Consider the following 19,474-nt stretch of genomic DNA (forward strand, 5'->3'; position numbering starts at 1 on the left):
TGGGGCTACAGTCTGTGAAAACTTGAAGGGCCTTAAAATGGAATCACTGTAGTTAATCAATCTTGATCTTTTTGTAGTGAAGAAAATGAAAACATGTCAACAAAGCAAGGTTAAACCAAGCTTTAAAAAGATAAAGAATGGAAGAACAAAGGGATAAACATGGAATAATCTCATTGTGAAATGTAGTTTTCTAAAAAGAGGATTTCATGCAAAATGGGATTAACAGTCCAAGATTTAGATAGCCTGTGTACACATTTTTCTGTTGCAGCATCATTTACGATTGGGTTGGAGGTCAATGAACAAAACAAGATTATGAAAGTAACTTCCTCATTCCTTCCTTCCACAGCGTTAACACTTTGTCTAAAACCGTACGGTTTGAAGGGTTACTGATTGTTTGCCTTGAATATGAAGAAGTCAGAACAAGCACAGACATGTCCATGAATGCATTTATTTTTAGGATACACTTTTATCTTACTGTGCTGGAAATACTACTGGCCAAAAACAAATCTGTTGACAAAAGATTAAATTTCATGAATTAACCAGAAGTTAATCCAGTTTCCGTGAAAGCCATCTGTTCCAGTGTAGCAGCTCAGTGGCCTCAGCTGGCCCTCTGGGCAGTGTGTCTGTCAAATAAATAGGTAGGCTAAAGAAAGCTAACTTACTCCTGGCACATAGTTCAATGCATGAGTCAGTCTTTTGGCTGTAAACACTAAACAATGCCAGGGAATGTAGTAGAGTTCTTGGAGGTCAGAGAAATACCATTATTGCTGTAAGCCATCATCTTGAAGTTTTCTGTTACATTTCCGCACGTGTTATTGAAGAATGTCAACATGGGGGACATGTGACATGACGAGAAATAAAGACCATCACTTAAAGGAACATCTCATCCCAAAATTCAAACTCTATTGTCACTCTGAAGGGACTTTTACCTTTGGTACAATGTATTAAATGGCAACCTTTATGTTTAATAGTGTACATGTTGACTTAACAAATAAAATAAATAAATTAGAGTATTACTTTTTTACCAAAAATATCATATGAATCAAGACAATCCCTGATTCATTGAAAGAATCAGTGCAGCCACACTACTTTTCTCCTATTACAAATGATTCATTTGTATTTATTGCATGTTAGGGGGGATGGGGGACATGTGAGCCTCTTATAGGCTATCCTTGTTCTAGTGAAAAGTGAACATATCGGATCCACTAGTGTCCTACAACGTTGTTATCGAGGATACAAACATGTAAGTGACGTGTTTGTGCTTTAGAAAAGGCTTCTCGAGATACAAGACTGTCCCTGTTATTTCTGTAAATGATTAACAGCTTGATGTTTTTGGTCAACAGTCAAGAGGTCGTAATCATGACGCAGTAGCGGACCCAGCCATATCTATTTAAGAGCCCGCTGCGGCCACATGCTCAAAACAAGTCCTAAGCCTATTTTCACCGGAAATGTTCAAGTTTTTCGGTGTCTGCTGACGGTATGTCGATATTTGTTGTTTCCTCACATTAGTGTTACATTGTTACCTCAGAATAGTGTTTTCTTTGAGATCATTTCCCTGTGTTTGGTTGGTTTGTGTTGTAGTCTACTGCCCGATGTAAACATAGGCTACGCATACTTGCTGATGAAGCATTTAAATACATCGTCGCGGGTTATAAAAACGATTAAGGCTGCGTTTAAGACGTTTTATTTACCGTTTTATTGTTGTGTGGTAAATGCTTATTTTCGATTCTTTATGTTACTATAATATCTTGGCAGAAAAAATGGCGACCTCCTCGTTTTTTTTTTACAATTTTAGTTTCGGGCTGATGTGCTCTCAGCTCCCGATAGCGGTTTTTCCAATGGTACATGAAGGTAGCAAAACTGTCAGACTACGGATCCGGAGCAAGGCGGTAAGAACCAGCTCCGACCCAACTGAGACTGAGACACCAGTAGGTATTCGTTTCCTCATCATAATGCAATAATGCTCTGTTTTAAAATAAAGTGTCTCGTTGTGTAGCCTGAATGATAGGCTATCAACTGGAAGAAAGTCTGAATGATTCATTTCCTGATTACAAATAGGGGAGAGAAGTCTCCTTTATAATTATTCTATCACTTTATGGTGCGGTTAAAAAGAGACACATAAACACATGCTGCTGTTTGAGACAGTATTACACCCTTTTGTGTGTATGCGTCATTTATGCACACCCAAAAACTGGCAGGACTTGTTTTTGGGTGTGCAAAAACTGGCAGTAGATTTGCCTTGTCGTGGGAGAATGTGGACTTCTGATCTACAAACATTTCCTTAAATTACATGTATTAATTCTACAAGATAGATTCTTCTTTCACAAATACAGATTTAGTTATAAAAACCCAATTTTTCTGTTTTTCCATTGTTGAATAATATATGAAACGGATAGATACATTTGATAACACAAAGCGGATCACATGTAAGGCGTTATGTATTTTTGTGTACTGTAATATAACCGAAATATTAACGGTCTATGGATGTAACACTCAACCCTATTCTGTTAATCATGCTGTTGTTTACTGTTATTGTATGCGAGGTCTATGACGTGTTTTCAATAAAGATTTTGAAGTAAAAAATAAAAAAGTATGAATTTATGAACCAGCGGAAAAAAAAAATATGAACCCGTATGAACCAGCGTCAAGCTGATGACGTAAACCAGAACACGACATGGAGTATGGAAATGGTCCTTTTAAAATAAAAGTTTTAAAAATGCAAAAAGCAGAGGAAGAATTAAACATGAAATTTGCATTATTTTGTCAAAGAAATGGAAGAGTATTGAGAACCTTTACAGAAGTAAGCCTACTTGCCTGATAACACTCAGAATGAGCTCAAACACAGGATTTCATTTTCTGGCTAATCCAGCTAATCCAAGGGGTGAGGGTATAACAGATTAATTTAAAAAAAAAAGAAGTGAATCCACTTTATCCCCTGGACAGGAAGGACATGTAAAATTGAAATATGAAAACTTAATTTATGTTGTCAGACAAATGTACTTTAATAAGACAGGGCAATATATGTATTTTGTATTTGTTCTTGGTCCTGAGAGTGAATGCATTTGCTTTAGTGATATTTCATTATTGTATTCAAGAGACATCAAGGATTTTAAAGAGAGGCTAATGAGGACTGCTTCAGTGAAACATATTTTGCATTATCCTCCCTGAAAGTGTAATGTAATACTATATTTTCTCAGCTCATTATGTCTAATCTTTACACTCTAAATGCTCTTCAAAGATTCTTCTGTACCATGACTGAGTGTATATATATATAAGACTGAGTATAGTCTGTAGTGTAGAACCAGCCTTCTAAAACAGACAAAGGGAATATAATGGCACTTTTAAAACAGGCCTTTTAAACCTAGTAGCGGTAAGCATATGGAAAATAATTAAAATTATAATTAATTTATTCAAATTTATTAGTATTAAGTATACTTAATTAGTATTATCAACAAATTCTCACTTCAATAATTATCTTTTCATTTTCGCCACTTTTCAGAATGTTCGTCAATAGCTGTTTTAAGTTGAAAGTATACACCGGAAGTTCCATGTTTCCTGTTGGTTAACTTGACTGTCGTGTGTGTTGTTCGCTAACGCTAGCTAAAAGAAGCCCTTTGTTTAAACTCGTCTGTTACGATCAGGTTATTTACAGTTCACTTCTCGTGCGTTTTGAAATTATTGTTATTTTATCACGCGAAGTGTTGCATGTCTCTTGTTGATGTGTTTTTATTTTTTGGTTCGTTTAGGGCGGATCCTGACACCGTGACGCTGTTCGTGAAACATCACAGTGATGGGTGGAGGTGGACCTGCTGTGTGCTCAGGTTTACCTTCACTGACGACTCTCTGCAGGATGAGATAACCAGGTCCACTCTGAGCTCTTCGTCTGCGAGGCTGCAGAGAGCCCACACAGCTGCCAAAATCAAATAAAGGTAATGTGTGCTGTCGTGACTCTGGTGTTTGCTTTGAAAGTGTTTTGAATTTAGTGTTGATTTACTTTTCAATGGCATTTCAATTGGCACTTTAAAATACCAACACAGGTTATGATCATATATTATTCATCGTTACATCAATTCACTCATGTATCTGTTCATAAGTTTGATTCGATCGATCGTTTATTGATTTTTTTTTTGTTGTGCGTCTTTTAGCTTGATTCTGCCAGAAGTCTCTGTGATCGTGTCAACTATGGAGACCTGTCAGGTGACTTTGGCTGTAAGAGGAGAAACATCCCCAGGTATTTATAGCTGTTAGAGTTGACCGTAAATACATCTGAAGACAAACAGGTCACTTCGTACCCCATGACTCTCAAGAACATAGTTTGAGAGTCATGGGGTACGAAGTGACCTGTTAACAAATTCTTCTCCTCCCCTTCATCCACAAATCTGTTTGGAGTTTGTTTTCTTATTTGGCAATCACAAAGAGATTATTTTTCTTCTTCTTCAAAATGCACAAGAAACAGCCATCAGTTAAGAGTTTGTGAGAGAAGACAAACACACCATTGAGTGAAAAACAATCTGTACCTATTTTGTACATGTATAATAAATTGAGATGTTTTTAATTATTTTGAATGCTGAAATAAAGCGTCGAAGTCAACGACGTCATATTTCATTTTTTGTTCTGCTTGTTCAACACTCGTTTGACATAATAATTTTTTTTTTTTTTTTTAATTCAGAGAGGATTTTGATTGTTTTTTCTTTTCATTTTGATTTTCCTTCGGCAGTGGGTAAAACCTCTTTGGGGGGCCCCAAAGGATTTTATATGCAGGAAAAACCCTGCTATGTTTAGAAGTTGCAAAGTAGTTTAATTATTTATATTATTTCAACATGGATGATCTTCTTTTGAAGCATTGGCCAAGGATTATTCTATTGGCCTTGAAAAGAATGTAGTCGCATATCTTGCAAGTTTGCATTTGTATGTTACTGTAGGTCCAGGATGTAAAATGCATTGCATCCCTTTTTTTTTTAGCAATTCCTTTTTTTATGAGGACATTTCATAGATGTTAACTTACAAATGTTGTTAAAGCGGTAACGTTTGTTATTCACTAATGATCTTCATTTGAACATTTCTAGGTGAGGTGATTGCAGTTGTTGGGGACTGTGAAGCCCTGGGAAGCTGGTGCCATCAGAAAGCTGTGATCTTACGCCCTGATAGTAACGAGGGGTAGGCTACACTTTTACACATTTTTTTTGTTTGTTTAAAAAAAAAGTGAAACTGCTTACACATTAGCAATGTTTTGTTCAAGTGTAACAGGTTGCAGTTTTTTCTTCAAAGGATGGAATGCTTTTCTCACAGTTTTGTCTTCCTTCATTATTTATGTCTGTGTCTGTTGGTTCCTTGACAGAAACACGTGGACTACAACAGTCACTCTACATAAAGGAGTCGTTTCCCAGTACCGCTATTTTAAAGGCTTCTTTCTCGAGTCAAAGGTGAGCAGAGCCGCTTTTATATTTCTGTTACCTTAAAAGGAAGGTTGAAGATTGCCAATAGAAATGAATATGAATTAATTTGAAATAATCTTTGAAGGCATAAAGGTTGTTGCTATCAGGTTTTCTGTCAGTTGATACCTTTCCATTTCAGCTTTCAGCTCATCAGCAGGAAGGGGATAATTGGCTGTAATTTTTGTGTGTGCTTCACTGACCTTGAAAAGATGTTTGAAAACAGCAGCTTTAATTACCAGATTTTAAGCTAGGATCCAGACTAAGGTTTGTGTATCACTGTCTCTAAATCTGTGTTTATGAGCCATGAGTTGGTGTAAAGGCCTAGATTTACCGGGCAGGAATCAGTCCCCTTGCTTGCTCTAATCTCAGCGTTTGAGCCTCTGCTAAGCCACTCTGTATAGCTCTGTTCAGACTGCCGTTTCAAGCTACTTATGCCCCTGTGACGTTTTGCCTTCAATCTGAATGTCGCAGAGACGTAATGAGGGGACTAAGTGACCCCCTGCCTCGTCTTCATAGGCAGTAACAGAGGCATTTCAGAGGTGAGAAGGGATCAGCAGAGCCAGAGGGGGAGCACAGCGCTGTGTGTGTGCATGTCTGTGTGTATAGAGCTACAGCTGTGCCTTGTTTCCGCGAAGCCAAAACACAGTGTGACTTCACAGACTGTAACATCATTATTACAATTGCGGAATCAATAAGAATGTACAAAGATAGGGTGTTGGCTGAGCTTGCACTTTTTCGGTCTGAAAAGGGCTTGTATACACAAACACACTGAGGATCAAATTCCTCTGGAAAAGAACGGGTTGAATGTGTTTCTGTTTTGAGGGTTAGGGAAGGGCTCGGTCCACATTGCACAAGAAGCTTTTCATGATATGACTTGACTTGGCTTGGCATTGACTTTTACCACAATGCAGGGTTGAACAAGATTGCATGTACCAGTGTGGTCTGACGTGAAATATGAGGAATGAAGGTTACTGCCACGCAGGTGGAGTCAAATCAGCAGGACTAGCCGCTTTCACATATACACTCCTGAAAATATCTAGATTTGAGGAGGACTACTCCGGAGATTCTCCCGACATGGCTGTTCACACATGCTCCTCACAGTGGGAGACTATCCCTGTCAGATAGGAGGGGTGCGGGGGGGTCTCCTGAGGTAAGACGTGACGTAAAAGAAGACACAGACGGAGCAAAAGAGTCCACTATACGATGACATAATGAGAATATTTGCCTTTATATCAATGCTAAGTGTGGTTTGGCTAAAATCAACAGAACAGAAAACGTTATGCCGCCGTTTAATTACCAGCGTTTGCTTTAATTGCGCGGAGATCGTAGCGTCTGGCAGGAGAAACTCCGGGTGAAGTCTGAGCGTAAATTTCAGCTGTTTGCGCTCACACATGCAGCTCCTCCTGCAAATTTCAGGAGTTTATTGCGAGTATGACAGCCCTAATACAGTAAACATGTTTTTAATTTTGGCCAATAATATTGAATATTTTATTCAACTCTGCTAATAATAAGATTAGATAAGCGGTCAAATGTGATGCTACAGAATGATTGTTGCTGTAACTTATTATGCCTTTATTACAGATACAAAAGCAGCTTCTTTTTTCTCTAAATAGTTCTTTTCTTTTCCTTTACTAATAATTCCACTTTTCAGAATTCAACCCATGGTGGCTGACAGCCGTACATGGGGATCGGTGACTATTCCAGCTCTAATCTCTCTCACACTCTGCTCCAAAGACAGCTGTGAAGCTGGAAAAAGTAGTGCTCTGTATCTCATGTGAAACCCTAACATTGTACCAAACATTGGAATTGCAGAGTGCAAGGGGTCCCAGTCAAGTGATAGTCAATTTTTGGGAGACCCATCAGCAGCCTCGCACGATGAGCCCCACAGGTATAAAACCACAATAACAAAGACAAAGACCATTCAGAATGAGCTGGATACTATGAACTGTTTCAACCATATGTGCAGCCTGCTTCACGTCTTTCTTTGACCCATCCTTTTTTTCTCTTGTGAACTCTATTGACATGTGTTCCCCCTAGAATAGGACATTTGTTTGAAGAAGTTTAGTTGTCAACTTTTTTGTTGTTGTGTGTTTTATTTAGATTCTTCAAAGTTTTCTTATTATCCTGCTAAATTAAAACCTTTAGTGATATGCTTGTGATGCCATTTTGTAGAGTTGAAAGTGTTTCATAGCTCAGTCTACTCTTCAAGTTGAGGCAAATCAAATTTGGGGCAAACCAGTGAATGAATGCATGAATTTTGCATTTTGTTTTGAAGAGTTCAAAACTGAGATTTGAGACTTTTCTCTTGCTCTGGTTTGATCTGACCTCAGCTGCTTACATTCTTCTAATGCACTCCTCTTTTTATTGCTGCAACAGGCCAGATAATTGACGATGGACATTTTGGAAATTACAGTAAGTTTTTCAAAAAATAAATAAAATAAAATGTTGTGACCAACTATTAACACACGGAATATGACTACTTTTGTACTATACATTACGTTACTACTACTATGATTACATTGGAAGTTTGTGAAAGGTCCATGAGTTGGAATAAACACAAGGTACTTGTGCGATAGAAGTACTGTAACACTACATAGCTTACTGATGTGTGGGATTTGAATTCCCTATAGACCACATTGTGGGCACTTTTATCTTTTTTGAGCTCATTCATTCTAACAAGTTCTCTGGTCAGCAGTCATAGGAGACAAAGTGGACATACATTGTTAAGTTATGCTTCCTGTGTGTCCATTTCCTTTACAGACGGGCTGAACTGTGTGGACTCTGGGTGGCTGACGTGCCAGACAGAGATTCGCCTGCGTCTGCACCATTCTAAGGTGGCACCGGTTTCGATCACGAAGAAGAAATTCAAGAAGTCTCGCTTCAGGTAAGGATGACAGAGGAGTTGAATCGAACACCACCCAGGGAAAGTTCTGCTTAACAGCGACATGAGATGGAACAGAGGATCGTCATTACAGTGCTTCTGTTACCCGACCTGCCCTGTGACCCTAAGTGTAACAGAATCCTGCATACAGAATTCTAAGAAGAGAAAATAAGGTAACGTTTTACGTTTACAGAATCAAGCTGACGTTAGAGGGCTTTGAGGAGGAGGAGGACGAGGAGGAGGAAGATGTCCTCAGTCCGACAGCTTGGCTCAAGATGACCAGCACTCTTGAGATCAGTATGATCAGTGCCAACGGCTACAAGTCCCGCCACTCGCAGCCTGAGTGTGGGAACACGTTGGAGCCCTCCCAGTGGACAGAGTACAGCATCCACACTATGGACCCAGACAACCTGGAGCTCAACTTTGAGTTCTTTGAGGTAAGACTCAATATATATACAGTGTGTGTGTGTGTGTGTATGTGTGTGTACATATATATATATATATATATATATATATATAGATATATACACACCGAAGGTCTAGAGATTTGCCTGGCTCAGTATGCAATCTGAATCTTTAAAAAACAAAAAGCTGATAAGCTAGAAAGAAGATGAGGTACCCCCCCACCCCACCCCGTGTCCCGACTCCATTAGAACACTGATGTTAACATGAAGCTCTACCTTCTCTAATCTTAAAATAGATTGAGCAGCATTCACGTCTGTGATTGAAAACGCTGATTCATGACTGTTTGGGAGCTTTGACGAACTTTACACTCTGTGCTGGCAGCACACTGTTCTGCTCTGATACAGTACTGGCTAGTGGCAGCCATAAAATATAATTACTTTTGGAGAAAAAGAAAAATGTGGTTTTTGGGGACATATTGAATAATGGGATCTGGTCAGCAAGTGGATTGTCATACTCATAGAAACCCAGTTTTCCAGTTGAAAGCTTGCCACACTTGTGACACTGGTATTGTTGTCAGAGCAGTTCTCTTAAAATTTCTCAAACAAAAAGAAGCCAAAAAGGAGGGACAAATTCAGCCCTAACGATAAGGTTGAACTTGTATTCATGGGATTATAATCGTTGGGATTTCATATGTTTGTTCACAGGAGGATCTGAGTAACCATGTCGTCCAGGGTGATGTTCATCCAGGACATGTGGGCACAGCTTGCCTTCTCTCCTCCTCTTTTCGGGAGAGCGGTAAGGACCAGGGTGTCGCAACGCTTCCCATAATGGGTCGAAACTCCAGGCAGACCATTGGCAAAGTCAGAGGTAAGATTTTTGCAGAACAAAACAACAACGGCATGCAAATGGCTTCAACTGGGATTTGGCAAATCATGCTGTCTAACCAGTTTTTCAAGACTCTCATTGTTTTTTTTTGTTGTGTTTTTTATTGGTTTGTTTTTGTAACACAAAAACTGCACCTGCTTTGTTGTTGTGCTCTAGTTGACTACCTGGTGATCAGGCCCATCCAGGGACTGCAGTGTGACATGAGCTCCTCCTTCACCAAGTACTGGAAGAAGAGAGGTGCTCTGAATGTGGGTCACAGGGGAGCTGGCAGCACACACGCAGCTAAGTGAGTGCTAATGCCAGTCCTGAACAGATTTGAGTAGGTTAGACTGCCTTAGATTCTGTGCATACCGAGAATATATAGTTAATAGTATAACAATGTGTGCCAGTCGGAGCAAGCACTTTTGTGTTCCTTGTCCACAAATCCTCTTTCCCTTGCTTTCTGCAGACACCAAAGAGTCAGGGAGAACACAATTGCCTCATTCAAAAGTGCTGCCAAGCATGTAAGTGTGGCTCAGGATTACAGCTTGATGTCAAAATGTACCTTTAACATCGTTCCCAGCTTAATACGATTGCAATATTTGACCCATAGGGTGCAGCCTACGTGGAGTTTGATGTCCACCTCTCTAAGGACGCTGTTCCGATTGTATACCATGATCTGACATGCTGCATATCCACCAAGAAGGTAACATTAAGGCATGCTGCAACTGATGATGAACAAATGGAATTGACTTCTAGAGTCAGAAATGTTATACTTTATTCTTATACCCTTACAGAAAAATGACAAGACTTCTCTGGAGCTTATTGAAGTGCCAGTCAAAGACCTGACCTTTGATCAGCTGCAGCTTCTGAAGGTAAATACTTGATCAAATATGCCAGAAAATCCAGGGTATGAGACGCACTTCTAAGACTTATTTTTTAATCTAAAAAGTTGACAGCCACTTATACACTTGGGTGAAGAAAATGCAGAAACACGTGCAGTCATTATCACGGGTGCCGCTGCCACCATCTGACACTGCACGCGAAGGTGACGTGATTGAAAATTCATCCCCATTCATTGTGTAATGCAAGCTGTGCTGGGATACATGGTGACAAAGACCTGGCTGGCTGCGCTACTATTTAACATATTTGTGTTCCTCATGCATTAATGGTGGCATATTGTTCAGTGAATAAATGTTTTAATGTTATGATGGAAAGACTTCTATGTTAAAGTTAATGAGTGACCAGCAGCGTGAGCGCCACTCACTGGCTGTTGGTACTTCCCAACTTTGCCCGTAGGCTGAGAGCTCAACTACCGCACTGTAGCTAGTAGGAGTGCAAACTCCACTAAGTAAAAACAGATGGTACTAAAGGAGCGACATAGCTGTACACAAACTCCTGAACACACAATAGAAATCTTCACGCAGGCTGAAACCTTTTGACTTTCTGGAAAACCCCCCAAAAACAGACTGCGTCTTATATACCTCTGCAATTTATATTCCAGATTTACAGAGTCCAATGCATGTGGAAAAATTATCATGTATAGTTGCACAGTCACTCATAGAAACTACTTAGTAGCAGTAATACTGTCTTCATTAGCCACCGAGGCATTTCTTGGCTCGGTGCCTTTTTCACTTGAAGAGACTGTGTGCAAAGGATTACTGAATAAGGGCAGCTAACACGAGATTAGCACCAAAGAATACACTTTAAGCACTACTACAGGTGTTATAATGAAACATGAAGTCACCTGGAAGTAACAAGTGTGGAAGCAGAGTGCATTATTTCATCATTTCAAACATTCCCATTATTAAATGTTTTTTTTTTTTTTTGCACACAGTTGGCCCACGCCACTGCGATAAAAGAAAACAGCGATAAAGGTAGGCAACCTTTTTTCTCTCTCTCTATCACCGCCTTCTGACAGAATCAGACATGAAGGTGCTTGACATGTTAAAAGCTATGTTCTTTAATGCTCTATTTTTTGGAATACAATTCTATGGCAATCAAGACTGGAATGTATTCAGTTTGCATGAAAGAGTTCTTTGTGTACCGCTGCTTACATCACGACAAAGAGATGAACGATTGTAGAAGTAGGTCAGAGGATACTTTGTGATGTTCATTAACAAGAATGGGTTTTGTTTGTTCAGATCTCCTGGATGATGAAGAGGAGATCGATGAGCATCAGCCATTCCCCTCTCTCTCACAGGTATATCCCTTCTAATGATTTTGAGATGGTTACTAGATTTTACCTTTTTTAAAAATCAAAACCATAAAAATTAGGATTTATTTCCCTTCACTCTGCTTGATGGATCCATCCTTGTAAATTTCTCATTAAAATGAATATTACTCCATTTACCTCTGCTTCAGATCTTCCAAGCTATCCCTGAGCATGTGGGCTTCAACATTGAACTCAAGTGGATCTGCCAGATGAAGGTAGGTGTACTGAGTCGGCATGATCAGTGATCCCATAACTTGTTTACCAACTGGTCCTAAGATACTAAATGTTCTCTCCTAGAATCAGGAGTCGTACTTTATTTATTTTGACCCCCTCTGTTTTGATACGTTTTGATAGAAAGAGTTAAAAATAAACTCTTGTGAATGCTTGTGTTTTGACAGGATGGGTCATGGGACGGCAACCTGTCCTCATACTTCAACATGAACACTTTCCTCGACATCGTCCTCTCCTGTGTGCTCCAGAAAGGCGGCAAAAGACGCATCGTCTTCTCCTGCTTTGACCCAGATATCTGCTCCATGTAAGCACCGTGAGCTACCGAGGTTAAAACAGCCTGTAGGAACTACATACAAACAAGATGCAATTATGTAAAAAAAAAAAAAAGTCTTCATTCATCAGCTGAAAATACACAGTGTAGGTCATCTTCTTAAAGCTGCATTTTTATTCAGCTTCAGTTTTCACCAAGGCATTTGAATGCACCACTCTAAGATTCTTCAATTAAAATGAAAATCTAGTAACCCAGACAACAGATGATGTCTTTACAGGATGATGTTAAGAAATGGGGCTCTACAACTGCTGACAATATCATTTCATGTGTCTTCGCCCCAGGGTGCGTCAGAAGCAGAACAAGTACCCCATCCTCTTCCTGACTCAGGGAATTTCCGTGAAGTATCCTGAGCTGATGGACATCCGCTGCCAGACCACTCAGATCGCCATGAGCTTTGCCCAGAGTGAGAACATTCTGGTAAGAATTTCGGACAGAAAATCAAATATTTATCACAAAGTTTCCCCTGAGGTTTCAAGACTTTGTTAAACTTCTGTAAAAAAGATTCACACTTCTGAGTAAGAATAATACCACATACAGTTCAAATAATAATACAATAATGATGATAATTACACCCCTCTTCACCTCAACAACCCATCCTCATCAATAACCAAACAGGGGAAATCATGGACAGTTTTAAATATCTCAGTATAATTCTAAATAACAGACTCAGTTAGAACAACAAATATCACAAAAGGAGCCACCAAAGACTGCCAGTCATCCACGAACTCGATGGAATCTGTCGCCCCAACCCTCCTCCTCCTCTTGTGTCAAAGCATCATTCAGCCTATCCTCTTGCTATACTGTTCCACCTTCTTGTTGAACTTGTTTACAGTCACCAATTGGGTCAAACTGGCAAGCATTAACAACACCGCAGCAGAAATAATAGGTCTTCCAACACCCAACCTAACAGCATTGAACAGTAAAGCCGTCACACCCATTGAAAACACAACAGACGAGTACATGACACACATCCACTAAATCAGCACCTTACTCTTCTGCCCTCTGGGCGATGGTACACAGCACTGAGGTGCAGGGAAGGTTCACTAGGAGAAAAGCCTGTAGCCATATCTGCCTCGACAGCAGGCCACGCTGAGTCTGCCGTGTGTTTTCATGTATTGTGTAATGTATACTGTGGTTTTTCTCTGTGCTGTCGCTGTTTGTTGATTTCCGCCAAATCTGTACAGACTGTGAAGAATAATTTGAGACTATAAAGTCTAAATCATATTTTAATTTACATCCTGTAACCACTACTGTAAATGTAGTCGACTGCTGATCAGACACATACTCTCCAGTCAGTGTGTATAACCACTTTTTTTTGGATGTTAATGTTCAAAGCAAAATGTCAGCAGCAGTGCCAGTTTTGGAGCTTCAAGTGCACACATTTGAAGATTGTTGCAAAACTACTGACTGTAGTGTAATCTTATAACATTTTGATAGATATACAGTATAAAAAGTTTGTACTCCAAATGCTGTTTGAATTATCATGCACATCCATTTACAAGTATTGCTGCAGTGCACTTTAGCAGACTTACAGACATCAGTTAAAACGACATCCCACAACACTCACTGTGTCAGCTGTCACATATAAAGGTTCAAGCAAGTGCAGAAGCTCACCACAGACAGCTTATGCAGTACAATATAAAACATTCACATAAGCATGATTTACTTTGTGTTATGAGGATGTGCAAACTTTACCTAATATTTAAAAACTACATGAAAGTTGGCAGATTCAAACTATTTTGAGGAAAACTTCCAAAATAAAAGCCAAGATCCACTTTTATTTCTTACTTGATTCCTTTTCTTGCTTCTGCAGGGGATCAGTGCCCACACAGAGGAGCTGCTAAAGAACCTGTCCTTCATTGCGGACGCTCAGTCTAAAGGTCTGGTGGTGTTCAGCTGGGGAGACGAGAACAACGACCACGAGAACAGGAGGCAGCTGAGAGAGCAGGGAATCGATGGACTCATTTATGACAGGTGGGCTTAAATGCAACAGGATTATTTGTGGCTCTAAATTGGGTCATCAAAGCTTCAACTTTAGTGGGTAGACGTCAAACACGACCATTATTGATCATGTTCATAGTCAGCATGAGGTGTTATAGCGTGGGTTAATTTTTACTTTGAAAAAACTCTGCTCCTATCTGCACATTTAGTTCACAGACTTTGATAATTCTGTGCTGATAAGGGTTCTCCTAATTGTGATTCCAGCTTTACTCTCTATCTGTTACCACACATCCCATCATGCACCTTGTACATTTTGACCTGTTGTGTCAAGTTCAACCACTAGTCACCCAGTATAACTAAGCAGGCCTTTTGGTTTCATAAATCCAATTACTGCTGGCCCTTGTCTAAATGGTTACTTGGCATTTTTTTTTATCAGCACAGTTGTTCAGTGTTCAAAGTTATGTAATGAACATTTGGCAGTCGTGGTAATCACTTGGAACCTGATTAAATGTTTGATTATTCATCGAACATGTGAGGGCTGTAGCTGTTACATAAAGCTTTGTGCTTCCAGCTAAACGAAAGCGAGTTTCCTCTGGTCTCTGCAAAGCTGCATGGTCAGCAGAATCTGTTTGTTCGGCCGTTTCACTTCTGTGTTCCCCTACACAATGACATTTGCTCCACATATACGTCCCGCTTTGGCCCTGACCTTTACAGAGCCCTGCTGACATACATTTTGACACCCAATAATACAATCCAGCAGTCTCTCTAGACCCAGGTGTGACCCTTTTATTTAACATCACAGAACCTTTAACATCTCCAGGTTGTTGTCATAACTGTGCCTCTTTCTTACAGAATTTGTGAATGCTTGGTGCCATATTTTGACTCAAGTTCTTCAGATTCCCGTACTGTCTCTCTGGTTCCTGGCTGTGTTTCCTTTATTCAGTCAAGGCTGGTTTTTGGTTCTTCCATTGAGTACTGCCTGAAAGCCTCCATAGTGCACATGAATGTGCGGCAGGAACACTAGAATGTTCCTTGACAATGATGCAAGACTGTTGACTTCTCATGTGTCGTAAACTTTAATTGTAGTAGACACAATTATTTGATTGGTCAACTGCCATGTTTATCATTTTTGAAGCTAGTTCTCGTGGCTGACAGCTAGCTCACGTCCTGTTTTAATGCCTGCGTATTGTTTGAAGGATTCTGTCATGGCTAATGATGTGGATGGCATGTATTTTAAATGCAGCACCAAAGAGTGAATGGCTTGTATAGTGCATGAGGAAATGTAACATGACATCTTTTTCGAACCATCAAAATCGTTTTTTTTTGTATTTAAAACCTGTTAGTTTTCAACCTCCCCAGCAGCCACTAACAGCACCAAACCACATCAACAATCCCGCATACCACTGTTAACTGGAATGGATTGTCTTTATTACCGTTTGTCCTCGAAGTATCTGCACTAAAATCCTTTAATGCTGTGATCCTTACAAATGTCAGATGTCAGCATTTTAAGTTTGTGGGCACGCTGCTTGTCCTGCAGTTTGGTTTCTTTACCAATTGGGTGATTGCTCAAAATGGACACTCTTTGTGAGCTTGAATATCTGTTGCACAGGTAATTTCTTCAGCAGCTCTCTCATGAAACATGCTATCAAAATTTCCTGCCTGAAAAAAAATCTCACATTAACCATCTTGGATTCTTTGGTCTTGAAGTTGGCTCACTTTAAAAAAAAAAATGGACTTTGGAATGATAAATTTCTCCGGACTGATGATACTCTTAATCTGTGCAAAGAATTAACTTCCTGAGTTATTATTGCTTTGCCATAATGCCATAAATTATGCTCGATTCCAAACCATTCCAACCCAACCGGGCATCTACTGTGAGTGGATTGATAGAGCTCTCTTTGAAGAGTACATAGTCTGGAAAAAAAAACATTGGGGATGCAACTTTCCTGTAACCTTGTCACTGCTATGGAGCACACAATGATTAACCTTCCACCTAAGCACACATGGCTGGGATGTGATCAACCATTCCTTACAACCCATTCAAATCCATTTAAAAGCTAATCCTCCTAGCCCAAATATGAACCAGCACAATCATACCCCTTTCTGTTTACATTAACGTGGGTAAGCTACTGAATGTTAACATTACCGTTTTACTAGTTTATTCATGCATATCTGTCTTTTCATATCTATATTAATATGGCAGTGTTGGCATTTGTTGGCAACATTGTTGTTTCCTGATATAAGATAACATTTTATTTATGTCAGAACAAATCCCTCGATCTGAATTACAGTAATTCTGTAGTTCAGTATTATTTAACAGTGTATGTTTTGTAATAGTACCATCACACGCTTTACGTCATTCTAAAACTAGAGTATGTTGCCTAAATTATTCATTCCAAGCAATCAGACATTTAAAACTATTTTTCCTGACTCTAAAGCATTTTGTCCTGTGATGGATAACTGTGTAACATTAGATCTTAGAAGTGACTTTGCTTACATGATCTGTTTGATGATGTGCAGTGAATTCTGTAGACGGTAGAAAATAATATATAGTTTTTAAATGTTGGTATGCAAAGTGTTGGTAGATCAGGAAAGAGCTGCTTTCCCTTTGGTTTTTTGAATGACAGACAGCATTTGAATAACCATATAAGGCCCCAGTATACACCAGTATAACTAATGTCACTGATCTTTCCCTTTTCTTTCAGCATCTGTGAGGAGCAAGGAGAGCAGCCAAACCTCTTCCAGATAGAGGAGCAACACTCCCTGCAGGAGGTTATTACAGAGGAGACCATGGTGACCTGCTCCTGCTACTCCATCCCCTGCACCACGAGCCCCTGCATCGCCTCCAAGGCCCGGGCCGGCAGCGCTGAGTCTGACTCTGGTCTCAGTTCCTCATAAACACCCCTAAACTCCTACCTTTAAATAGACCTCACTGCACATCGCTCCACACCACTGTACTCAGTTACAAATTGGTTTTGTCTCGTCTCTTTACAACGGTTTTGTTTTTTTATGCACATAAAATAAATCAGTGAATGTTTTGCCAAAACTTAATGCAGCCATATATTTGATTTTTTTTTTTTTTTTTTGATGGAGACGGAGGCCTGTTTAGAGGTCTAATCTGGGCTATTCAGAATAGTGGGACATTTTCAAAATGGCAGATTATATTCATATTTATTTTGCCAATATCTTGCAACGTTTTAAAGATGATGTGCTAAAATGTATGTAATGCATATTATATTTTACAAAGGAAAAAGCTGAACTGTTACTAAGTCATAAAGTTTATGCTGATTCAGGATCATTCTGTTTTATGTTCTCTGTGCATGTAGCCATTACCTGAAGCCTTTTTTTTTTTTTCATGATCTCAAATAGCATCAAGTAGTAGCTACTCTATTGTTCTTTAAGTTATGAGACGCAAAGCGTGAAGTGGGTTCATTGTGCATGCTTCATACAGTTCTGGAGGTTATATGCATTTAAAGAGTGTGTGTTATAATGAATGAACACATTTTGCTTCAATGACAACATGATTGATACATGTCTTTTTTGACTAAACTTCAAACTCCTGCTTATAGATCTTAAAAGTGGGATTTGTCAATTCCATCCTGCACACTGGATGTACTGTTTCTGTTCTTTTTATCTACTTGATTTGGGGAAGAGCAAAATTATGTTTTTTGAAAAAGTGCACATGTATGCTGCAGCCTTAAGGGGGAAATGTTTTTTTATTTTTGAAATCACCAATACCTCACCCATCAGTCATTAAAATAGACTTGACTAGAGGTGTTTGTACAGAATGAACAATTACACCTCTCTCATAGAAATCCTGTTTAGCTTCACATCCCTTATACTTAAATTAGTATGATGAAATAGAATAGTGCTACATCTAGGACACAGCCCACCAGATTCATTCATAGTATGCTGTCTTTAATACTTTCATGTTTCACAAACCTCTCAACAATCTTAAAATTGAGTCTTGCATGGACTGTATATCTGTCTCAATGAATATCAGGGCAAATGATTAATCTAGTATGGAGTATTTAAATCACCACTTCAGGAAAAAGAGTGTATATGATGATGATGTAAATAAAATCAAAACGTATATTTGTTTTTTTTGTCCATGACTATTTTATCCAGTGTATTACTTGACTTCTTTGTGTTTAAAAAAAGTCACTTTGCAGTAACTTTAATAGCTAAAAGCTGATTTCAGCTCTTTTTCTGTTCTTTAGGCGAAGCCTGGTAATAAAGATCTATTGCACATATTTTATAATCATTCTGCTCGATTTGAACCTCTAAAACTTGAGAAATAAAGGCATCCTATAAGTCAACTGCTTGGTTTGTAGTACAAAGACACATTGACCATTGGTCATTTTTATGAAACATGAGTTATTTAGGATTTGTTTCTCTAAATTTACGAATAATCCCACCTTACATGAAGCATGTTAATATTGCATGTTACAAGTAAGAGGCATTTAATTCAACACAGGTACACACAACTTCTACCATGTAAGGCTTCAGGCAAGTACAATTAAACCATAACTTCTATTAGTATCTATTAGTATGAAAACACATGCACACTCAGTGTGAGTACCACTCATAATATGGGTCCTCTTATCTTATCTGATCAGGATTTACCTTGAAACCGAAAGTGATTAGAGTGAACATTTTAAAACCTTTGGCAGGTAGGCTTCAGGGTTAGAGAAGAGAGGCCCATTTTTCATTACTTAGGTTGACTTAAATAGAACTTAATCATTTTTTATAATTTTACAATATTAAAGCATAAAAATGTGTAATAAATATAGTTAATGGCCTTGTTGTGCATGCTGACATACAGACAGTTATTGTTTTATTAACACCTGCACATTGACAGGGCAAAACAATTAGCTTTTCTTTAACCATATTATACAATGTTGAAAAAATGTTCTCTTCAATTTGCATTATTTTTTATCTAAAGAAATTACATTTGAAATAAAAAATATATCAATATGTAATAAAATCTAGGTACAAAACCAAAAATGAATTATGTACAATTAATAATCTGTCCGTCATTAATCTTAATAAGTGACACCTGTGTTTGTAGTGCTAATTGCATTCCCTGAAAATTCACTTTTGCATATATCTTAAACTTGTCACACCAAAATAATTATATATATCTTATCTATAGGGAAGGAATGGCCTCA

The 19,474-nt window shown here is 38.8% G+C and overlaps 1 protein-coding gene across 3 annotated transcripts; it reads left to right on the top strand.

Moving 5' to 3' along the window:
- The first annotated feature begins 1,319 nt into the window (after window positions 1-1,319).
- Window positions 1,320-18,403, top strand: gpcpd1 (glycerophosphocholine phosphodiesterase 1). 3 transcript variants are annotated; one of them, XM_061052456.1, is made up of 22 exons: window positions 1,431-1,477; window positions 1,852-1,928; window positions 3,747-3,929; window positions 4,146-4,231; window positions 5,067-5,157; window positions 5,339-5,423; window positions 7,248-7,323; window positions 7,812-7,847; window positions 8,196-8,319; window positions 8,510-8,753; window positions 9,426-9,588; window positions 9,763-9,892; window positions 10,055-10,109; window positions 10,199-10,291; window positions 10,383-10,460; window positions 11,423-11,462; window positions 11,730-11,788; window positions 11,950-12,015; window positions 12,199-12,335; window positions 12,644-12,779; window positions 14,176-14,336; window positions 17,009-18,403. In XM_061052456.1, the coding sequence occupies exons 4-22, from the start codon at window positions 4,183-4,185 to the stop codon at window positions 17,199-17,201; spliced, it is 2,016 nt and encodes a 671-aa protein (XP_060908439.1). In that variant the 5' UTR covers window positions 1,431-1,477; window positions 1,852-1,928; window positions 3,747-3,929; window positions 4,146-4,182; the 3' UTR covers window positions 17,202-18,403. The 3 variants fall into 3 exon arrangements, with proteins under 3 accessions (XP_060908438.1, XP_060908439.1, XP_060908440.1); XM_061052455.1 differs by lacking the exon at window positions 1,852-1,928 and having other exon boundaries at window positions 1,320-1,477; XM_061052457.1 differs by lacking the exons at window positions 1,431-1,477; window positions 1,852-1,928; window positions 3,747-3,929; window positions 4,146-4,231 and having other exon boundaries at window positions 5,138-5,157; window positions 7,087-7,323.
- Window positions 18,404-19,474: the final 1,071 nt, after the last annotated feature.

This window comes from Labrus mixtus, chromosome 12 (genome assembly GCF_963584025.1).
Source record: "Labrus mixtus chromosome 12, fLabMix1.1, whole genome shotgun sequence".
Classification (NCBI taxonomy): domain Eukaryota; kingdom Metazoa; phylum Chordata; class Actinopteri; order Labriformes; family Labridae; genus Labrus; species Labrus mixtus.

Coding starts and splice junctions, on each gene's coding strand:
- gpcpd1 (XM_061052455.1), top strand. CDS start 4,183: ATGGAGACCTGTCAGGTGACTTTGGCTGTAAGAGGAGAAACATCCCCA. Junction 5,424..7,247: donor GCTTCTTTCTCGAGTCAAAG/GTGAGCAGAGCC, acceptor TTGGAATTGCAG/AGTGCAAGGGGTCCCAGTCA. Junction 10,110..10,198: donor TCAAAAGTGCTGCCAAGCAT/GTAAGTGTGGCT, acceptor TTTGACCCATAG/GGTGCAGCCTACGTGGAGTT.